Source organism: Chinchilla lanigera, unplaced genomic scaffold (genome assembly GCF_000276665.1).
Source record: "Chinchilla lanigera isolate Chin_1 unplaced genomic scaffold, ChiLan1.0 scaffold00067, whole genome shotgun sequence".
Classification (NCBI taxonomy): Eukaryota; Metazoa; Chordata; class Mammalia; order Rodentia; family Chinchillidae; genus Chinchilla; species Chinchilla lanigera.
Window position 1 is genome coordinate 3,216,324 of NW_004955468.1, and position 18,823 is coordinate 3,235,146.

Genomic DNA, 18,823 nt, shown 5'->3' on the forward strand with positions numbered 1-18,823 from the left:
ACAGGAACTGGTCCTAGACCTTTCATAAAAACAGAGAAGAACACGGCAAGGGGTTTGCAGCCTGCTCTGGGTAAACCAGATCAGCCAACTAAGCAGTGCCTCTTGGCTTGGATGGAAAGTCCACGTGTGCGGTTGGGGGCTGGCTTTTCAGGGTGTGTGGTGTGGGTGTATACACAGGTATGAGGGTATAGCATGTGTGTGGTGTATGTGGTGTGTGCTGTACATGTGGTGGTATAGTAAGCATGTGGTACATGGTGTCTGTGAATATGTGTGGTATATACAGGGGTGTGGTATGCATAGGAAAGTGTGTGTGGTGTGGGAAGTGTGCGGTGTGTAGAATGTACAGGGGTATGGTGCATGTGTGTGTGGTGTGTGCGGGGAATGTGATGTGTGCAGTGCATGTGTGGCAGGTATGTGGTATGTGCAGGGGTGGTGTGTGTATGCCATGTGCACTTGCCATGGGAATATGGCGTGTGTATGTATGATAAGTGTATGTGGTGTATGTATGTGTGTGTGGTGTGTGGGGTACAGTGCGTGTATGTGTGGTGGGTATATGGTGTGTGTACAATGTGTGTTGTATGGTATAGTATGTATAGTGTAGGCGCACGTCTCCACCCCACCCCCACCTAGACACAACAGGGACACTGAACACACAGAATTGTGACTCACTCCATCTGCCCAAAGGGCAGGAAAAAGCAGTAAAACCTTTAATAATAATAAAAAAAAGCTGCACAGCTGGAAAAGTTCTCCATTAACAAAGGACTGAAAGGAAACAGGAAGCTACTATTATGGGCTGTTGCTGTGACAGTCTGGAAAAAACCCAGGCCTTGTCTCAGGACTGAGACAGGGTCAAACGTTTGCCAGGGGAGGAGGACGAGGCCACGCTGACCCTATGACACCTCACAGACCCTCAGTCTTTTAAATGACTTACATGACTCCCCACCCCACAGCTCAAGCCATCACAGGAGGGCCCAAAGTGTCCCATTCACCGCTTGGATAGAGAGACAGCGTAATTTCAATTAAGGTCGCAGGCTGTCAAACACATCAAGTTATTAATCTCCTTGTGGCAAACGTGAACCAGGACCTGCTTACACAGCCAATTGAGCATGCTCTAAATTAGTGTTTGCAGGTAATTGATTCAGCTGCCAGCCCCATGCCAGCCAGCTACAAGCTGGTTACGCCACTAACATTAAATAATGTGAAGCGGTAAAACGAACTGCCTGATTGGGCCTGCAGTCAGATGCTGTTAGAGTCTGATTTGCCCAAACATTAATGTCTTATTGGTTTAACACAATTTACTACACCTCCATTTCAGAAAATGGTTTTCATTTCCTCTTAAACCTCGCTCACAGGCACAGCACGGAGCAGGGGGTGACTTCATAAATGTCATCAGCTAGCTTACTTTTTTTTTTCAACATGCTCTCAAGATTATAGAACAAATCTCTGATAATTAATAAGAATAATAAAAAGCTAGATTTAGAATGGGGTCTCCTGGCCAGCATCTCTGAATCTGAGCACAGGGTCTTGGTGGTGTCCCTGTGCCCTGCTGTGACTTGCAAGACTCCTGACCCCTCTTGTCCGGCCCCTCAGTGGGGCTGGAGCTGGTCATACCCCAGAGAAGGTCCAGCAGGTCTTGGGGACAACCGCCATGCGTACAGCGTGCCCCACCAATGCACACAAAAGCACAGCTTGCTTCCTTTTACCTGTGAGTCCACAGTCTGCACAGCAGTCTGGCCACCCTGACCTTCCCGGGCAGCAGGCCAGCCCGTGGTAAAGGGCCACGCTCTCTGGGTAACCATCACATGCTTTAGAAGACTTTTATTCCCAACCAGTTCAGAGAACAATTCTGAAGTCCCCAGGGACATAGAGGATGGCAGAAAAACAGTTTAAGCCCTTTTCTCCTCCCTTCCATCCATTCATGGAACCCACCAGCTGTGGGTTAGTCACTGGGCAGATGGATGAGGTGTGGCTCCTGCGAGGAAGATTCCGGGCCCCTGTGGACACAGATGCAAAGGACACCACAGAGTGACGCAGCAGTGACACGCAGAGAGATGTGTCCAGAATGATGGGGGTCAAGGTAGTCAGCCTGCCTCAGGCTGTACATGGCTTCCTAGGCCGAGTGGAGGTGTGCCCTCCTCAATCTAGCCAGGGCCACCCCAAGGCATGGTGACATTCATGAACAACCATCTCCCCACCACCTTTGGAGGTGACACTCTGCCTCACCCGTCCCTTAGGAACAGGCTCCTCCATCTCTAGGTCTTGCATCTCTGCCTCTATTTTCCCTGGGGCAGAACCCATTCTCGTCCTGCCCCCTCACCCCACCTCTGTCTAAGCTCTCCCCTCCTAGGGACCCAGGGATCTGATGGCTCCCAGCTGGCTGAGGCCCACAGACAGGCACTGCTTCCCCTCCAGACGGGCACGGCATACAGCAGGGGCATAAGCATGAACACAGCCAACCCATCACACTGAACCCGCCCACCCAGCAGCCTGGGACAGCCGCTCACACTTTCAGGCCTCCCAGGGTGCTCTCCTGGCTATTCTCCAGCTTCAGGCCACCTGGTCCACAGAAAAGGCAGCCTCATGGGGACGCAGGGAAAGGAGCCATGGGAAGACGAAGGTAAGCTCTCCCCAGAGTTCAGTGCGCCAAGGACTCCCGCTCGAACAGCAGCCATCCGCAACATGTAGCTTTTGTTTGAGTCCCAGCTTGAACATATCTACTCCAAAAGGATAGTTTTTGGCCAATATAGACTAAATATTGGTAATAGGGATTATAGTCATCCTTCTGTGTCAAAAGGGGGTTAATTTCAGGACCTCCTGCAGAGACCAAAATCCTGCTGAACTGCCGGGTGTGGTGGTGCATGCCTGTAATCCCAGCACTCGGGAGGCTGAGGCAGGAGGATCCTTGCGAGTTTGAGACCAGCATGGGCTACAAAGTGAGCTCAAGGCCAGCCTGAACTGCAGAGGGAGACCCTGTCTCAAAAAAAGACAACAACAACAAAAAATCCTGAACTCCCTTGTATAAAATGGCTCATTATTTGCCTATAAACTATCTGCAGCCTCCCACATACTTCAAATCATCCTGAAGTTGCTTCTAATCCCTAGTACAAAGTAAACAGCTATTCTACCACATGATTTAGACAGTGATGACATGAAAAAAAGTCTGTACATGTTCAGACAGTTGTAATTTTTTTTTTTACAAATATTTCCAATCCATGCTTGACTGAATCTCAGCTGTATTGTTAATTTGGTTAGATGTGATAATGGCAGGGTGTTATATAAAGGGGAAAATGCTCTCATCAATTGAGATACCTGCTGAAGTATTTACAAGTGAAATGACATAATGATATCTGAGATCCAGTTTTAAAACATTCCAGCAGGGCTGAGGATGTGGCTCAGTGATAGAGTTCTTGCCTTGCATGCACAAGGCCCTGGGTTCACTCCCCAGCACCACAAAAAACGAATAAAATGCAAGTCTAAGTGGACTTGTCTGTAACCAAGAAGCCTGATCAATAAAATTCCTTTCCAACATCACAAACAAACAAACAAACAAAAAAAAAAATTCCAGCAAAGCAAAACTAAAAAAAAAAAAAAAACAAAAAAAACAAAAAACCCCTGATACTATTCTAATTTTGAAATTTCCCAGTAAAAGAAAAAAAAAAGACCTCCTCCATTTCCTGGGCAGGGTATGGGGTGGGGGTTGGAAAGGCCCCCGACCCACAGCCCACATGGCCCTGTCCACAGGCTGCAGTGAGGTTGGGCTCAGGGACACTATGGCAGGAGGCAGCTCAGGGCCCTTCCAGGAGCCACTCAAAGCTGGGCCCCCTGCAGCTCAGGGCATGAGGCTGCCAGCATGCAGCAGAGGCCAGAGCTCCACACTGCGACAAGCTATTCTTGTTTCAATCTCTTGTTATTTTTATTTGAGGCATCAGCTGTGGGTCACTGAGTCACCTCAGCTGGGAACAGCTTTCAGGGGTGGTGCCAATCTGAGCCCCTGCGGTGACCCCACAATACTCTTCCCATCTCCTCAAGGAGGCTGAGACCCTGGGAGTTCCAGACCCCACAGACAACACTGCAGTAGCCCTCACAGGGGCAAAAGCTGGGCAGCTCTGCAGGCCTTTCCCCATCCTCCCCAGCCTGATACAGCTGGAATTCTGAGGGACACTTGTTACATGGACCCTCCAGATGCCACAGTAGCAGGGCAAGGCCATTTTAACCTTGTACTGCCAGGGAAAGAAGGGAGAAATACAGAGGCTCAATGATCAGAATTCCTTTCAGGGAAGACTCAAAAAAGACTCTCATCTCCAAGCCACAGCCATATGGATGCTGGTGTACACGCTGATGACCCCACATATATTTTGGGCCTGATCCCCATACTGATGCAGCAGGCAGGCCAGAAGGGTCAGGAGAATATATGAGTCTGTTCTTTGTTACTGTAACAAAATACCCGCAGTAGTCTACTTTATAAAGTTTGTCTAGCTCAGTTTTGGAGGCTGAAAATTCAAGGTCAGGCAGCCCATTGGTTTGGTCTCTGGAGAGGGCCTAACAGTAGACAGCGTCATGTAGGAGAACAAGAGATCACAGCTCCAGAGAGAATCCCGCAGAGCTGCATACGGCCAGGCTCACTGCTTTTATCACAAAAACTACCTCAGGGCCCCACAGGATCAACCTTAATCCTCACAGCAAGACCCCCAAAGACCCAAAGACTAGGCCCTCACTAAAGATCCCACCACCTCTCACATCATTACCCTGAGGTCCAAGCTTCCAACATGTGAGCTACTGGGGATAAACCACATCAGTACCGTAACAGCGGGGCACACAGAACCAGCATCCCCCAGAGCCAGCTGTGCATGGATCAGGCCCTGAGAGCACCTGGGGTACACTTGAACCCTGCAAGGTGGGGAGGTGGCAGCAATCAAACTCTTACAAAGCCAGACACAAGGAGGTGGAGTAGCAGCTCTTCAGGGTCCACTCCCTAGAGCTTCTGGGTGGTGTGGTCAGTGGCGAGATCCAAGAAATAGGGGAATGGGGCACTGCGGGTGGAAGTCTGATGACCCCTGGGTCCTGGAGCAGGCTGAGCTGGCAGCCACTCCCACCAGGGAAGGCCAGCCTCAGGCAGCAGCACCCCTGGGTGCACTGGTTCGCTGTAGGCCTAATTAGAGCCAAAGGCCAATGGATTTCTTCAGAGCTCTTTACGATCCACTTAACACCCCCTTCCACCCAGTCCTTCAAGCACCGCAGACATAATGGTGGTGTTTACACATAAAAATGGCAAGCTGTTTTACTAGTGGCTTTCAGACTCACAATAGCAGCTATTTGGTAAAGTTTCTTGCAAATTGCAGAAACAAAGTCCAAAACTGGAATGATGGGGTGCTAAACCACCCAGAAAAGCAATCAATGACCATTACCATCAAACACTCTGCCAAGAGCCAGGGAGGTGGCCACAGGCAGAAGAAAAATAATCTCTGCCCAGGACCCCAAAGCTGGCCCCTAATCCCTATTCAATCTGTGTGCAGCACTGTGGAGTCTCTTCTGTTACTTGCTCAGGGAACATAAATCACTGTTTTTTACATTTTAATCTTTACCCAGAGAGACACAGCTTACCTTTCCATCTCATATTCTTTCATTCCCACTTTTATAGCCTTCATTACCTGGAGGACGGATATTAAGCAAAGACATTTGTATTAAGCAGATAAGTAACACAGCCTTATAAATAATGTATAGAACTTCAGCAAACGAAGCACTTCTTAAAGAAAAAAGGGGGAATGATATGTGCACACTGTGGTACAGAAATGTGACAAATTGGAGCTTTTAAATGCTCCAGAATCTACAGTTTATTTAAACCACTATGGAGCACTTCCATTTGGAAGCCGATAAACGCCAAGCTCTGAGCTACAGCTTAAAGGCAGCAGGCAGGCTGGGTGGGCACTGCGAAGATTTGACCAAGATGTGTCTGGTAAACACCCAATGCTAAGAAAGTGGTCACGACTATTTCTAAAGGTTTCCTTTGCCTGACTTTTATTCAACAGAAAATTAACTCATAGAAGAAATTACACAGCCATCAGTCACCTTTGTCTATTTCCTAATACAAAGCCCTGAAGGTTCCAGAACAGGCATTGGGCTATCCCAGGAACTGAGCTATCTCAGGCACCACACTGGCATTAAAAAGTAAACTTCCTTATTTGGCTTCATTCCTCTGTAAAGTGAGTGATTTAGAAAAACTCATGAGAAGATGTATTCAGAAAACCGATGGTGGTAATAAGTGTGCTGGGATTAATTAAGGACAAAGCGTGCTTTAAAAGGAGCTAGAAACTGCCAAGATATCAGAAAGGAGAGCCCTACACTCCTGGAACTAGGGACCCTTGGAAGGCAAAGTCCTTGAGGATTAGTGTCTGCTACTCTCATGAAGGTGAGGTGCCTTAAAGTGAACAGCAAGGGCCAAGCCTCTCCTGTCCCTGCCCTGTGCCCATTAGGAAAAAGCTGTCATGTGTGCAACTTCTGCCTCTCACATGGCCCTCCCTCTCACGTGCTCCAGCCTTGCCCACTCATTCCCATGCCATTCTCGTGCCCCACATGCAGCAATGCTGCCTGCCCAGCCACCGCCAGCGACAACTCACCTCCCTGTGGGCCTCACTGGAGATACGATTGGTGTAGCGCAAAACCTCCAGCTCCATGTCTGTCTTGAACACTCGGCTTCAGGAGAGAAAAACGAAGGGGCAAGTTAGTGACCCCTAGCGGGGGTTGGACCCCTCCAAGGAGACCCAGCACACCCTGATGGTCTGGATGCCAGGCTCGCCTGCAGCACCAAGGGCCTGAGGAGACCCCAAGCCCCAGGAGTGATGTGCTGCCCTGAGCTGTGTGTCTGTTCTGCCCCATCACCAGCTAAAGCCAAGTAGGCTGCTTCCAGTGACAAGAGCTGAAAGCCACAGTGGGTGGTAGAAGAGGCCCAGCCTCCACAGCTAGACACACCCTGCTCCCTGAGCCTCAGTTCCTCATCCATAGCGGGGGGATAAAATCTACATGGCAAGGGAGTTGGGCCTTAATCTTAAGGATGCTGCCTCCCAGGGCTCTGTCCAGTTGGCTTTGGAGAACTCTCTCTCTCAGCTCCCTCCCAGACTCTTGGGCAACCCAGGGATGCCATGTGCTTCAGGCCCCTGCCTGCAACAGGGTCAGGAGGGCTGTGGCTAGCAGCAGAGTGGACGGAGCCTGTGTGTGCAGGTACAGATGTGGAAATAGCTGGTATTCAGACAGAAGCCAGAGATGAGGATAGACAGGAAGGGCACGCGGCAGTGATGAAGGACAGAGTGGGTGTGTGCTGGGCAGAAGAGGCAAAACCAGGGGACTCAGCTGTGCCTCCTGAACCTGGCCTCGCGAGGTGCCTGGGAGCCCCGTAACAAATTCGTGGTAGCATGCTCAACCCTGCTTAGGTTTCTGGTCCCTGCACTCAGTCTCATCTCCAGGTAAAACTCATAAACACCTGCTTATACTGCCACTCATTTCAAATAACTAATCAGGTCCATGAACACGTAAGTCACTGACGGCATTGGCCCAGGGATACAGCTTGAGCTCCAACCCCAACTCCACCCCTTCCCAGTTGTGGGCTGAGAACATTACTCTGTGCCTCAGTTTATTCATCTGTAACGTGGAAATAAGTCATGGTGTTTGCCCCAGAGAGCTGCTGTGAGAAATAGGAGCTGCCCTTCTAAAACAACAAGGGTAGCAAAGTAAAGTGCAAAGCCAGGAGGCACCGCCTCATCCACACGCCCACCATGAAGCCAGATGGATCCTCTGGCATCCTCTGGTAGGCTGGCTTGATTCTCATCCCAAGATCCTCTGGCATCATTAGACAGACACAGTGGCACTCGTTTGCAGTCCCAGCACTCCAGAAGGCTGAGGCAGGAAGAGTGCAAGTTTGAGTCCAACCTGGACAACTCAGTGACTTAATGAGACCCTGTCTCAATATAAAGAAAAGGGGGTGGAGATATAACTCAGTGCAAAGGCCCTGGGGTATCTGAGGGGTTTGGGTTGTAGGACCCTTGTGGATACCAAAATCTACAGCTGCTCAAGTCCCTTATATAAAATGGCAAAGCATCTGCATTCTTGAAACCATCTCTAGGTTACTTATAATACCTAATACAATGTATATATGATATAAATAGTTATTCCATTGCGTTATTCAGGGGATAATGAGAAGAAAAGAGGCTGTGCATATTCAGCACAGACACAGCCATCATGGGCCTAAATACCAAGTCCATGAACAACGTGGGAGGTGGGCAGTGCTCAAGCACTGCTGGAGACAGCTGGAGCTCTGTGCAATACAGAGGCTGCAGCAGGGTGTGCTACACCACACTGCATGCACACGGGTTTGGTGTGTGCTCAGTGCATGACAAGTTTAAGCCTTTCTTTCTGGTTTTTGAAACTTTCTATGGTCTTCTTCTTTTCCCCCCACCATGGCTGGTTCAATCTATGGATACAGATTCCATGGATTTGGAGAGCTGACTGTATTTTGAAATATTTATAACAGGCCCATAAAGCTAAACAACTCTCAGGAAACAAACACAGCCTCCCTCTTTTAAATTGCCACTTCCTGGGGTCCTACTCTGGTAGGTCCTCTGAGTGGCTCAGGCACTGGCTGCATTGCTGGGACTCTATTTCTACAAGATCAAAGAGCTCGTCCCCACCTGCTGGGAGTGCCAGCAGCCAGCCAGTCTTGTCAGGAGTCTCCTCGATTTGAAGAAAGGAAAAAAGACCCCGTACCCTTGAGTCAACTTGGGGCCTCTCTGCTGTATCACTCCAGCTCTAAGGCTCGTTCAGGATCAACTGCGGCATCCTGTGACTGCTTTGCCACCCAAGCCTGTGCCTGCACTCCACCCACACACTGTGAGCCCAAGAGCACTCACTCAGACACTTCCTGCCAACCTGCTTGGAGACAGCCATCTGGGGAGCCCAGGCTGGCACAGGTATCACCATCCCCACCTCTCAGGGGAAAACTGAGGCTTAGCCAAATTGCATCACTGACTTCCTCTTACTTGCATTCCATAGAAACATAGGTCTCTATTCCCAAACTACTAAACAAATAGAAAAGGAAAAGAGTCCTTTTCAGACATTCAAAGACTCAGAAATGGGAAAAATATATGAGAAAAGGAAAAAAAGAAAGAGACAGAGAGAACAAACCAATACAGAGAATAAAATGATGCAATGGGATATTTTTAGAAGGTGGAGCTGACCCCAAAGTGTCATTAAAAGAAAGCCCAGGATACACTGGATAGCAAGTCTAGGAAGCATTTAGTAGAAATTAGACCTCAAAGTCTGTGGTTCTGAGAACATCCACAGGAAGAATGGAATGGTTCATCTCCACACATAAATCAATAGAATGCTTAAAACTCTTAGAGATATGATGAAGGTAAATATTTCTTTTTTCAACAAGAGAAAAGAAAGGCAAATATTTCAAGAAAGACATAAACCATGGATAGAAGTCACACTGATTTCATCTGGTACCAAAATAACATCATGCAGGTTATTTTCCAGTTCAAAGAGGAGAATGTAACCCAGCAGTCAATCTAGTGTCATTGATTAGGTCAACTACATATTGTTTATGTGTTTACAAAGTGTAATAAGAAATACACATGACCTGGGGCTGGGGACTTAGCTCAGCGGCAAAAGCACCTGCCTGGCAAGTGCAAGGTCGTGAGTTCGGTTCCCGGTGCCGGAGAAAAACCAAAAAAAAAAAAAAGAAATACACATGACCTAGGATATATTCTACCAAATATTTTAAAGCTTGTAAGACTTTAGATCTAATTTTCAGTTTGTAAAAAATGTGAGGATGGAGGAACAAGCTAAACATCACCACAAAGGGAACTACTACACAAATCCAGAAGGTAGAACATTTTGCAGCACAACCAGCCCAGCCTTTTCAATAAGTTGGCATCATGGGTAAAATAATCTTAACAACCAGGTAAGATACAAGAACCGCTGGATCTGTCAAGCACAACTGGAGAAATTCCTGCTTACAAATATTTTTCTAACTTTCTTTTCAATATATTTATAATCAACACATAGTAATTATATGTGTTTATGGGGTATAATGTGGCATTTCAAAACATGTGTACAATGTGTAATGGTCAGATCAGGTGACCTCAGACATGTAATTTCTTTATGTTGGGAATATTTAAAATCTTATTAGCCATTTTTGAAATATACAACTGTTGTCTACCATAGTTATCCCACTGTGCTAGGGAACATTAGAAGTGATTCCTCCCATCCAACTATATCCCTGCACCTGTTTACCATCCGTTCTCCATCTTTTCCTCCCAGGCACCTTTCCCAGGCTCAGGTTATATTTTCTAACTTTCAGCAGTGCACATATGTTGCTCTTGTTATATAATAAAAGGGTTTTTTAATTTAAAAAAGAAAAAGGAAAACCACATTCCAAACAGGAAACAAACAAAAAGAGACCGTGGTTTCTCTACAACTGATGATTATATAAGAAAAGATGGAGAAGTAAAACAGAGCTGTGATGTGTTATGTACATATACCAACTCCTCATGATGAGTATATGCAAGTGTACTGCAAATATACACTAATAAAAAGTCTTAAAATAAACATTTAACAAAGACAAAAAAAGTCGATGTACTCTTGATGCTCCAAGCGGCCTCTTCTCGAGGCCCTGGGATGGCGACCTCAGGCTCAAAGAGAAGGAGCTGCCATCCTGGTAACCACTGAAACCCACTTTAGGGCTTTTTCAACTTTAAAGTTAGCACCTCCCCCAAAAAAGTTAAGATTTACTGACCACATTAACACAGTGCAAATGTTAAGAGTCCTGACAAGGAAATAGTGACAAAGGCTTTGAAATGAAGGCAGGGTATGTGGCAAGGGCAGGAACCCTCCATAGCCTCAGACTACCTAGTGGGAAAGCAAGGTGTGCAGAGTCCATGAAGCAAGATAGGAAGGAGGATCACAGGCATGACGACATGGGAAAGGGAACCAAAGAAACAAGAAATGAGCGTACCCTTAAAAGCAGGGTGGGGGCACAGAAGTGTGGGCAGGGTCGGTGGTTTGCTTTGAATCTTTCTTCCTTATACTGATTTTGTAGTAGTGGAATTTTCCACGCAGCGTGCATATTGCTTTGCTAACACTTAAAATTTTAATGAGGTGCTGCCCTCATGGCAAATATCCATTCATTCATTCCACCTCGTTATTAAGGAAGTGTCAACTTGATGTTCCTGGCACTGGTAAGGAAGGACTGTCGTTTCCTCACAGAGCTGAGTGAGACTCAGGGGACAGAGGAAGCCTGCAAGAAAAGCCACAGTTTCCAAGTAGGGGGAGCGCTGCCACGGGGGAAGAGTCCAGATGCTATAGGCAGGGATGAGAAGAGGGACCCAAGCACTTCTGGGGGTGATCCTGGTGAGGAGGCCTGTAACACTGAGACCTGGCAAATGGGCCACACGTTCTTAGTGCTCCCCCAGTGGCCAGCTCCACTCCTTTGGTAAAGGTGACCTATCTTTACCAAGCGCCTCTGTGACCATCTTTCCCTCTCACAAATGGGACACTCAAGCACCTCAAGATCAGCAAAGCTGGAGTCTACAGGACATCCCCCATCCATCCCTTGTGCGTTGTCCTTAGCCGACCAGAGAGCCCACGAGCGGCCTCAGTGGAGGCTGCCCAGCACAGAGAGCCCAAGGCAGCAAGGACAGCAGGGAAGGCAACAGGCTCTGTGAGGCGTTGACTTGGGTTGCTTCCCCGCCTCCATCAGAGACAGCCAGCCCTTGGGGACTTGACGGAAGCAGCCACTGACTCACACAGTCTCCATGACGCCACACAGCTCGGCCAGCCAGCCATTTGTCACTGCAAAATGAGCATCTTGCAGACTGCTGCCACCTTCCGAAGACTATAAAACCTTCTGGGTAAGGTAGACAAAACAAACCCAGAAGCCCAGAAAGACTTTTCCCAAAGGAACGTTCTCCGTTTCTGGAGGAGGCAGGCCCTGAGCCCTGACAGAGTGCTGTTCATCATGAGGAAGAGGACTGTGATTCCAGTACAGGGCACTGACAGCCAGCCTACCTGGGGACCAGAATGCTTGTTCCTATTTCCTGGAGAGGGAGGGTCCAGAGACTCAGGTGGGACTCAAAGAAGCACATAAGGCTCTTGAGATCCAAATCCATTCACAGGATAAACTAGTAATCACTGTGCCACATTCCCCTCCTCCACCCTCCATGGGAAGTAGGCCTCTCTGCTGCTGAACACAGTGACAGCCAGAGTGACGACATGGGTGGGACCAGGCCCAGGCTGCACCTGTCTCCGACTCTCTGTCTCCTCTCTGCCCTTCTACTAGGTTGAAGTCCAGCCCATCCCTCTAGCCATGGCTCTGGTCAACACTTCACACTCCATAGGCCCTATGCCCACCTAGCTCAAGCCCACCCTGGCCTGCTCTGTGCCTGCTCCAAGAATAGTTGGCAGATGGCTGCAAACGCCTGGTCACCCGCCTCGCCTGGCCTCTGTGCTGCCTCAGCCATACAGCAGGCCTCGGCTCGCATCCTCCCTCCTCTCCCCCTTGCTATGCTCACTCCTTAGCACATGGACGGACTCTGCTACTCCACAATAAACACAGGGATGCGCCTCCTGCCCTGCACTTCCAAGGCCTTTCCCTCCAGGACATACCCTCTCTTCCTCATGAGAGAAGTGGTGCCCTCCTCCTGAACTGGTCTGTCTGTCTCCCTTCCTCCCTCAAACACACACACATACACACACGCACCTGCTCAGGCCAGGGATCCCAGCCCTACTTCCTCCATTTCTTGCTATCTTCCCAGCCACTCCACAACCACTGAGCACCGAAAGGTGTTCTCTTGCTGAAAATGCCTCCCCTGGCTCACCCTACCCCCACTGCCAGCCACACTCTGAGAATATCTCTTGGGTTTCATTTCAAACCTCATCTGTTGCTCCCCACCACCAGGGTGTGACCAAAGGCTGCCATTCCACCCATGCAGCTGCGCACAGACCCTCCTCTTCTTTTTCCCGAGACCCTCCTTGCTCCAGCTGTACCAGCCTCCAGCCCCACAGCAGCTGGGAGTCTCTAGCAAATGCAAATCTCTATGTTCTCTTGTGGACAACCCTTCAGTGGCCTCTAGGTGTCCTCAGGATGAAGGCAAAACTCCACAGGGTGATTCCTGAGGCCCAGCCTCTGCTGGCCACCCGTCACCCTTCACCCAGCTCCTTCCTCTGCCTAGGACTTGCTCCTGCCCCTTCCTCCTGACTAAGTGGCCTCCAGCCTTCCCAAGGCCACCTCTCCATCCCCTCCTTACACTAAATCCCTTTTCTGCACACTCTGGGTGGTCTGCAGGAATTCTTAGAAAGCGATCACACTAAAAATTTCTTTTAAGTTTCTTCCAAAAGTCCACGGGTCTGGAGAGCGGATTACCACTGTGCCAGCACACATCAGTCCAAAGAAGCATAAAGAAACAACGGCGTATCGACAACATTTGGACACTGCTCCACACTGGAAAATACCATATTTTCAGCAAGGAGAGCTAATGAGGCCCTTGGGGTGAGCCCACCAGGTGGGGCGGAAAGCTGCTCCGCCTGTCCAGTTGGTGCAGGCCCAGCCGCCTGGGGCCCCAAGGCCTCCCCAGCCTGCACAGGGAAGAGGCAGCCCAGGACTCTGGAGCCCTCAGGAGCCCACACTGGAGGGCTCCCCACCCTGCCTCCAGCCCAAGCACCACCCTGCTGTAGATAAGGAGACAGCGCAGTCACCAGGCAGAGAAGAACCAAGACTGGATCCCACACTACACTCCTTCTCTAGCAGAGAAGGTGCAGGTTCAGCCCTAGAGGCCCAGAGTCCTGCTTTCTTTTCTGATTTGTTTGGGGAAAGTGCACATAGGGCCCCTAGCTAATTTACAGAGGGCTTTTGTTTAGTCTCATTAAAATATAAATATATACGTATGAGTATAATGGCACACAAGACACAGGCAAATTATTCCACAAAGGCAGTTGTCTGATGAAACTGGCCGGGCTGGGCTTTGTCCTGGTCCAACTTAATCTTAGCTTGAAGAGATGTCTGCATGTGCCAACTTAACCAATTACCCATAGTCGGGTGTTCAGGGTCTGCAGCTCTGCACAGGCGCCAGGTAGAGAAGGACTGTCCCACTTGGCCCAGTTATCTCTGAGACATAAGCCCAAACATTATTTTCAAGATTACTGCAGATGCTGTGCATAGTGGCACAGTGCTGCCTACAATCCCAGCACTCTGAAGGCGGAGGCAGAAGGATCGTAAATGGGAGCTCAGCCTGAGCAACTTGGTCACTTAGTGAGACCCTGCCTAAAGGGAGGGAGGCGGGGATGTGGATTATTGCAAAAGGCCTGGGTGCTTTGAAAAAAAAAAAGGTTACTGCAGAAAATAATAAGATTGCCAGTTTGCCCAGTCTCTCCCCAATTGCTACTTCTACAAATCCTGAGCAAACAGGGCAAAGAAGAGGGGATTCTCCGGCCCACTGGCCCTGAGGGAATGATGTTCAGTATTCTACTCTGTTCCAACCTCACCTGTCCCAGGGGGTGTGGGATGGGTCTGAAAATATGATCCACAAGGTTGATATTCCCATGAGGGACAAGGCCACCTCTCCAGGAAGCAAAGAAAACTCTGGTCAGGACAGGACAGCACAGGGTGCCCCATAGGAATCTGGGACAAAGGCAGCTCGGGTTCTCTGGATAAGAAGAGGGGGTGCCTGGCATGCGCTAGAGTGACGCATAGCCATGCCTGTGAGCACACCACCTGGAGGGGCAGTGTGAGCAGAAAGGCAGCAACACCGGCAGGAGGAGGTTGAGGGAGCCACGGCTGCTGCCCTATCCCGGGCTGAGAGTCTCCAACTATGGACCAGAAATGACAAAAACTGTACTAGGCAGAGATTTATTTGTACGATCATTTTTTTTTCTCCTGAAATATTCACAGGTCACAAAACTGCCTCTGGGCATTAGACCCAGGATTAAGACATCAATTAACTGAGGTCTGAATGCTCCACTGATTCAAATAGTAGCAAGGTAGGATGAAGTATTTCCAAAATCAGTCTCTAAGTATCAAAGTGCCACTGTGTCGAATGAAATTCACTGACAGGGCCAGGAATTCTACCTCTCCTGGAGAAAAATGTGCAGGGAATGGTTTTATGGGCAGAAGTTCAATACCACAGGACTCCTCCCTCCCCCGACCATCCCTTCCACATTCAGGAACGGCGTGATATAAAGGATAAAATCCAAGAACAGTAAGAGGACAGAAAAGAAAAGGGCTGGTTGGAATTACATATCCTCAGGAGGCTCAATCAATAAGTCCTGTCAAAGAAACCAGAGCCACGCTCAGCCGTGAGCTGATTGTGCTTGAGACCTAGCTGGGGACAGGCAGAAGCTGTCCCATATCCTCAAGTTCCCACAGCCCATCTCCTGACTTCTGGCACCCAGCAACTCCAGTTCTCTCTCTGCCCTGAGAATCCCATTTCTATTTGGCATTTCCGTTAAATGCTTACTCATTAGGAGACAAGGATGAGCAACCCCACTGGAATACTTCTCTCACACACGCCAAGAATCTAGGTCATCACTGACGTATCTTTTCTAATTTGGGACATGTTAGCCAGGATGTAGGGTCCTGGGGCACTTGTGCCCCTAAACCATTTGCGTTTACCATCTCCTGTATACACAGAAGGCAGGGAAGCAGAAATAGACATGTTACCCACTGCTCCCTAACTCATGCAGGACACTTTCATTCCGTGTAATTAACAGCTCTAAAACTGGTGTATGACTCAATTGAACACAGTCTCACTTAAAACCCAAGAAGGCAAAGGCAATTGCTGATATGGCTGTGCTTCTGTGGCGCTTCCAGAGGTACTCAGCCGGGACCCAAGTTGTCGAGCTATTGGACAGTACGAAGGCATCTCCTTTTATTTCCTACCCTACCTTCGGATCAATTTCATCCTCTGCAAAACAGCAAAGGAAAACCACGGCCTAAATTACGAAAGTGAGATGCTTGCTCTTATTAAGTTTCAACTTTTGACCTACACTTTCAAACTGTAATGCACAGCACAGGGAAAGCAATGATCAGTTATGATCTCATGTTTGTGGGGGAAGAGTATGATTATAGAGGAATTTACAGGAAATCAAAAAGGCACTGCTTGAGAGAATAGAAAACAATAAAACAGTCATACAAAGGAAATGAATGACACCCAAACAAAAATGAAAAAGTGAGTCTCACCGTGCTGGGAGAGGCTGCTTGCTGCCTCCTAATCAGACAGGCTCGGGGAGGAACCCCACGTTCCTGGCCAAGCGGCTAGCAGGGCACTGAGGTCCGTGTGGATGCTGAGGAAGCTCAGCCACTTGCGCCCTGCTCTCCAGCCCGGCTACACCATGGCCTCAGCCCAAGATCCATTCTGAGGGCTCCAAGCACCCTGTCCTTCCGGTGGCTGACACTTGGGCATGCCCCAGTCTCAAGGGTTCTCCTTTGAGCCAAAGGGGCCACATAAGATTCTGGAACCAACAACCTGGGCTCAATCGGCATCATTTCTTTTGCCAAGTCACTACCCTCTCTGTGCCTCAGTTTCCTCATCTGTAGCATGAGAATACTCAGAGAACCCACCTACTATACCAAACAAGAAAATTTCTTTCAATCAGGTAGCATGACCAGTACTTGGCACTGGCCTTTTGTTAACTGGGAGTCTCAACAGGTAATATTACTACGATGTGCCAGCATTTGACTCACGCCCTCATTCGGTCTTGCTCCACCCATGCATTCTGCAGGTGAGGAAACATAAGTTGGGTGAGTTATCACGTCCTCAGCATGAGGTATCACTACATCTCCATTTTGCAGATGACACAGCTGGGGCTCACAAAAACAAAACACATCCCAGGGATGCAGACTGGGGTTAGAACTTGGGGTGTGTCCAAGCTGCCAGTCTCCCCAGGCATCTTCCCTCCACAGAAAGGGAGAGGGTGGAGAGAGCATTCTTGACCCAGGGGCCAGTCACGTATGGTGATGTGCACACTCTGGCAGGCTGAGGCAGGAGGAGCACAAGTTTGAGCCCAGCTTAAGCAACTTTGTGAGACTCTGTCTCAAAGTCAAAAATAAAGAAAGGCTGGAGATTAGTATGGTATGAAGGCTACCTAGGTTCAATCCCCAGTATGAAAAAAGAGAAAGAAAGAGAGACCCAGGGGTCCAAAGATGAAACACCTAGTGATAATCTGACATCAGGAAAAGCCACCTGCTCTGGGAAATGACGGAGCTGTGCGCCACAGAACCTTCTCTCAGTTTCAAGCGGAGGGCCACCCGCAAGGCCTCAACAGCAGCCGCATCACCGTGGAGACCAGGACCCAAGCTATTAAAACATACCCCTGAGGCAGCAAGGACAATGTGACATTTCTGAAATCGTTCTACTGCCATCAAATGCCAAATAAGTCCTTTCTGCTGCCCGCCTTAATAAAGTTAAGAGGCAGTCTTATGAACGCTGGCTCCACCTCAAAGCCTCGGAAATGTCACGGAGTTAAAGCGCGCTTGCTCCAACGTGATGAGCTAATGGTTCATCCCTCTGGGACACAGTGCAGCGTGCAACCGCGCTGTCCATGACCTCCAGGGAGAAGTCACAGTGAGGCGATGTAAGTGCACCCAGGCCCATTCTGAGCACCAGGACTTCTTCTGCTCAGGGGAGGGGTGCTATGGAGAGGCCAGGCATTTGTTACTTTATACAAATAAGAAGTGACCACTAATTTAAAGACACAGCCCCACCTTCGAGGAGTGTATCGTCATGACAGCCCCTGGACCAGGGCCAGGACACCGACAGAGTGAGGGTGCCTCCTGGCCTCTATCTCTCCGGAGGATCAGGGCATATACCTGTCAACAGCTCTCAGATCTCTCACCCTCTTACTCAGCCTCCCACGGCAACTGCCTCAGACTTCACGCACCCCGGGTAAGTCCAAGATCTGCCTCACCCTCACGTCTGCCCTGCACCTAGTCCCTGCCTCAGTGATGCACCGCCCAGCTGCTCAGGACAAAGACCTACACTCACTGTCCCCTCAACACCAAGCTGGGTCCCGCTTGTAGTGTTCCCTCCCGCTCAGATCTGTCACACCACTCCCTCCATGGTCACTTGGACCCCTGCAACAGCCCTGTTACTCCTATACCTGCGTCTTTAATCAGAGGCCATGGAAATGCAAACCGTGTCCTCCTGATTCACCCTTTGAAAGATTCTCACGTTTCTAAAGTCTCCTAAGACTAAGTCAAAACCCACACTAAGACAAGCCTGGCCACTGCCCAAGTCTCTGACCCTTGGGTTCCACTCTCCTGGCTCCACCTGGCCACACAAGGCCACTGCCCTCCCTCTGGTCTCTTTGAACAAGTGCTCCCTTGGCCTGGACCACTGTCTCCTTCTAACTCCTGCATGTCCAACAGCCAACTATTCACATTCAGGTCACAGTGCGCTTCCCACGTCCCGAGGTTGGGTAGTTAGATCTCCATAAAGACAGGGCCAGACATGAGAGGTCCACACTTCTCCCATGGAAGTGATGGGGTGGCAAAGGCCCGCTTTGCCTTCATGTGAAGAGTGTTTGCCTTCACGATACAAATAGCCTAATAATAATATGTTTCTGTTGAGCATGGTGGTATATGCCTATAATCCCAGTACTCTCAAAGGCAGAAGCCAGAGGATCACAAATCTGAGCCCAGCCCAGACAATTTAGTGACGTAGTGAGAGCCTGTCTCCAAAAAAGGGGGAAACAGGTATAGAGGTGGGGATGAGTAGGGATGCAGCTAACTGTGAAGGCCCTGGGTTCAATCCCGAGTACCAGAAAAAGAAAAGAAAAGAAA

At 49.2% G+C, this 18,823-nt stretch overlaps 1 protein-coding gene across 2 annotated transcripts in view; it reads right to left on the bottom strand.

Annotated features, from left to right (window-relative positions):
• Pepd (peptidase D) overlaps positions 1-18,823 on the bottom strand; it is a 129,424-nt gene that overhangs the window by 68,453 nt on the left and 42,148 nt on the right. For both annotated transcript variants that reach the window (XM_013522478.1, XM_013522477.1), the window contains 2 exons: positions 6,615-6,690; positions 5,602-5,648 (listed from right to left, as the gene is read on the bottom strand). In XM_013522478.1, coding sequence (XP_013377932.1) covers positions 5,602-5,648; positions 6,615-6,690 — 123 coding nt within the window. The remainder of the gene's footprint in view (positions 1-5,601; positions 5,649-6,614; positions 6,691-18,823) is intronic.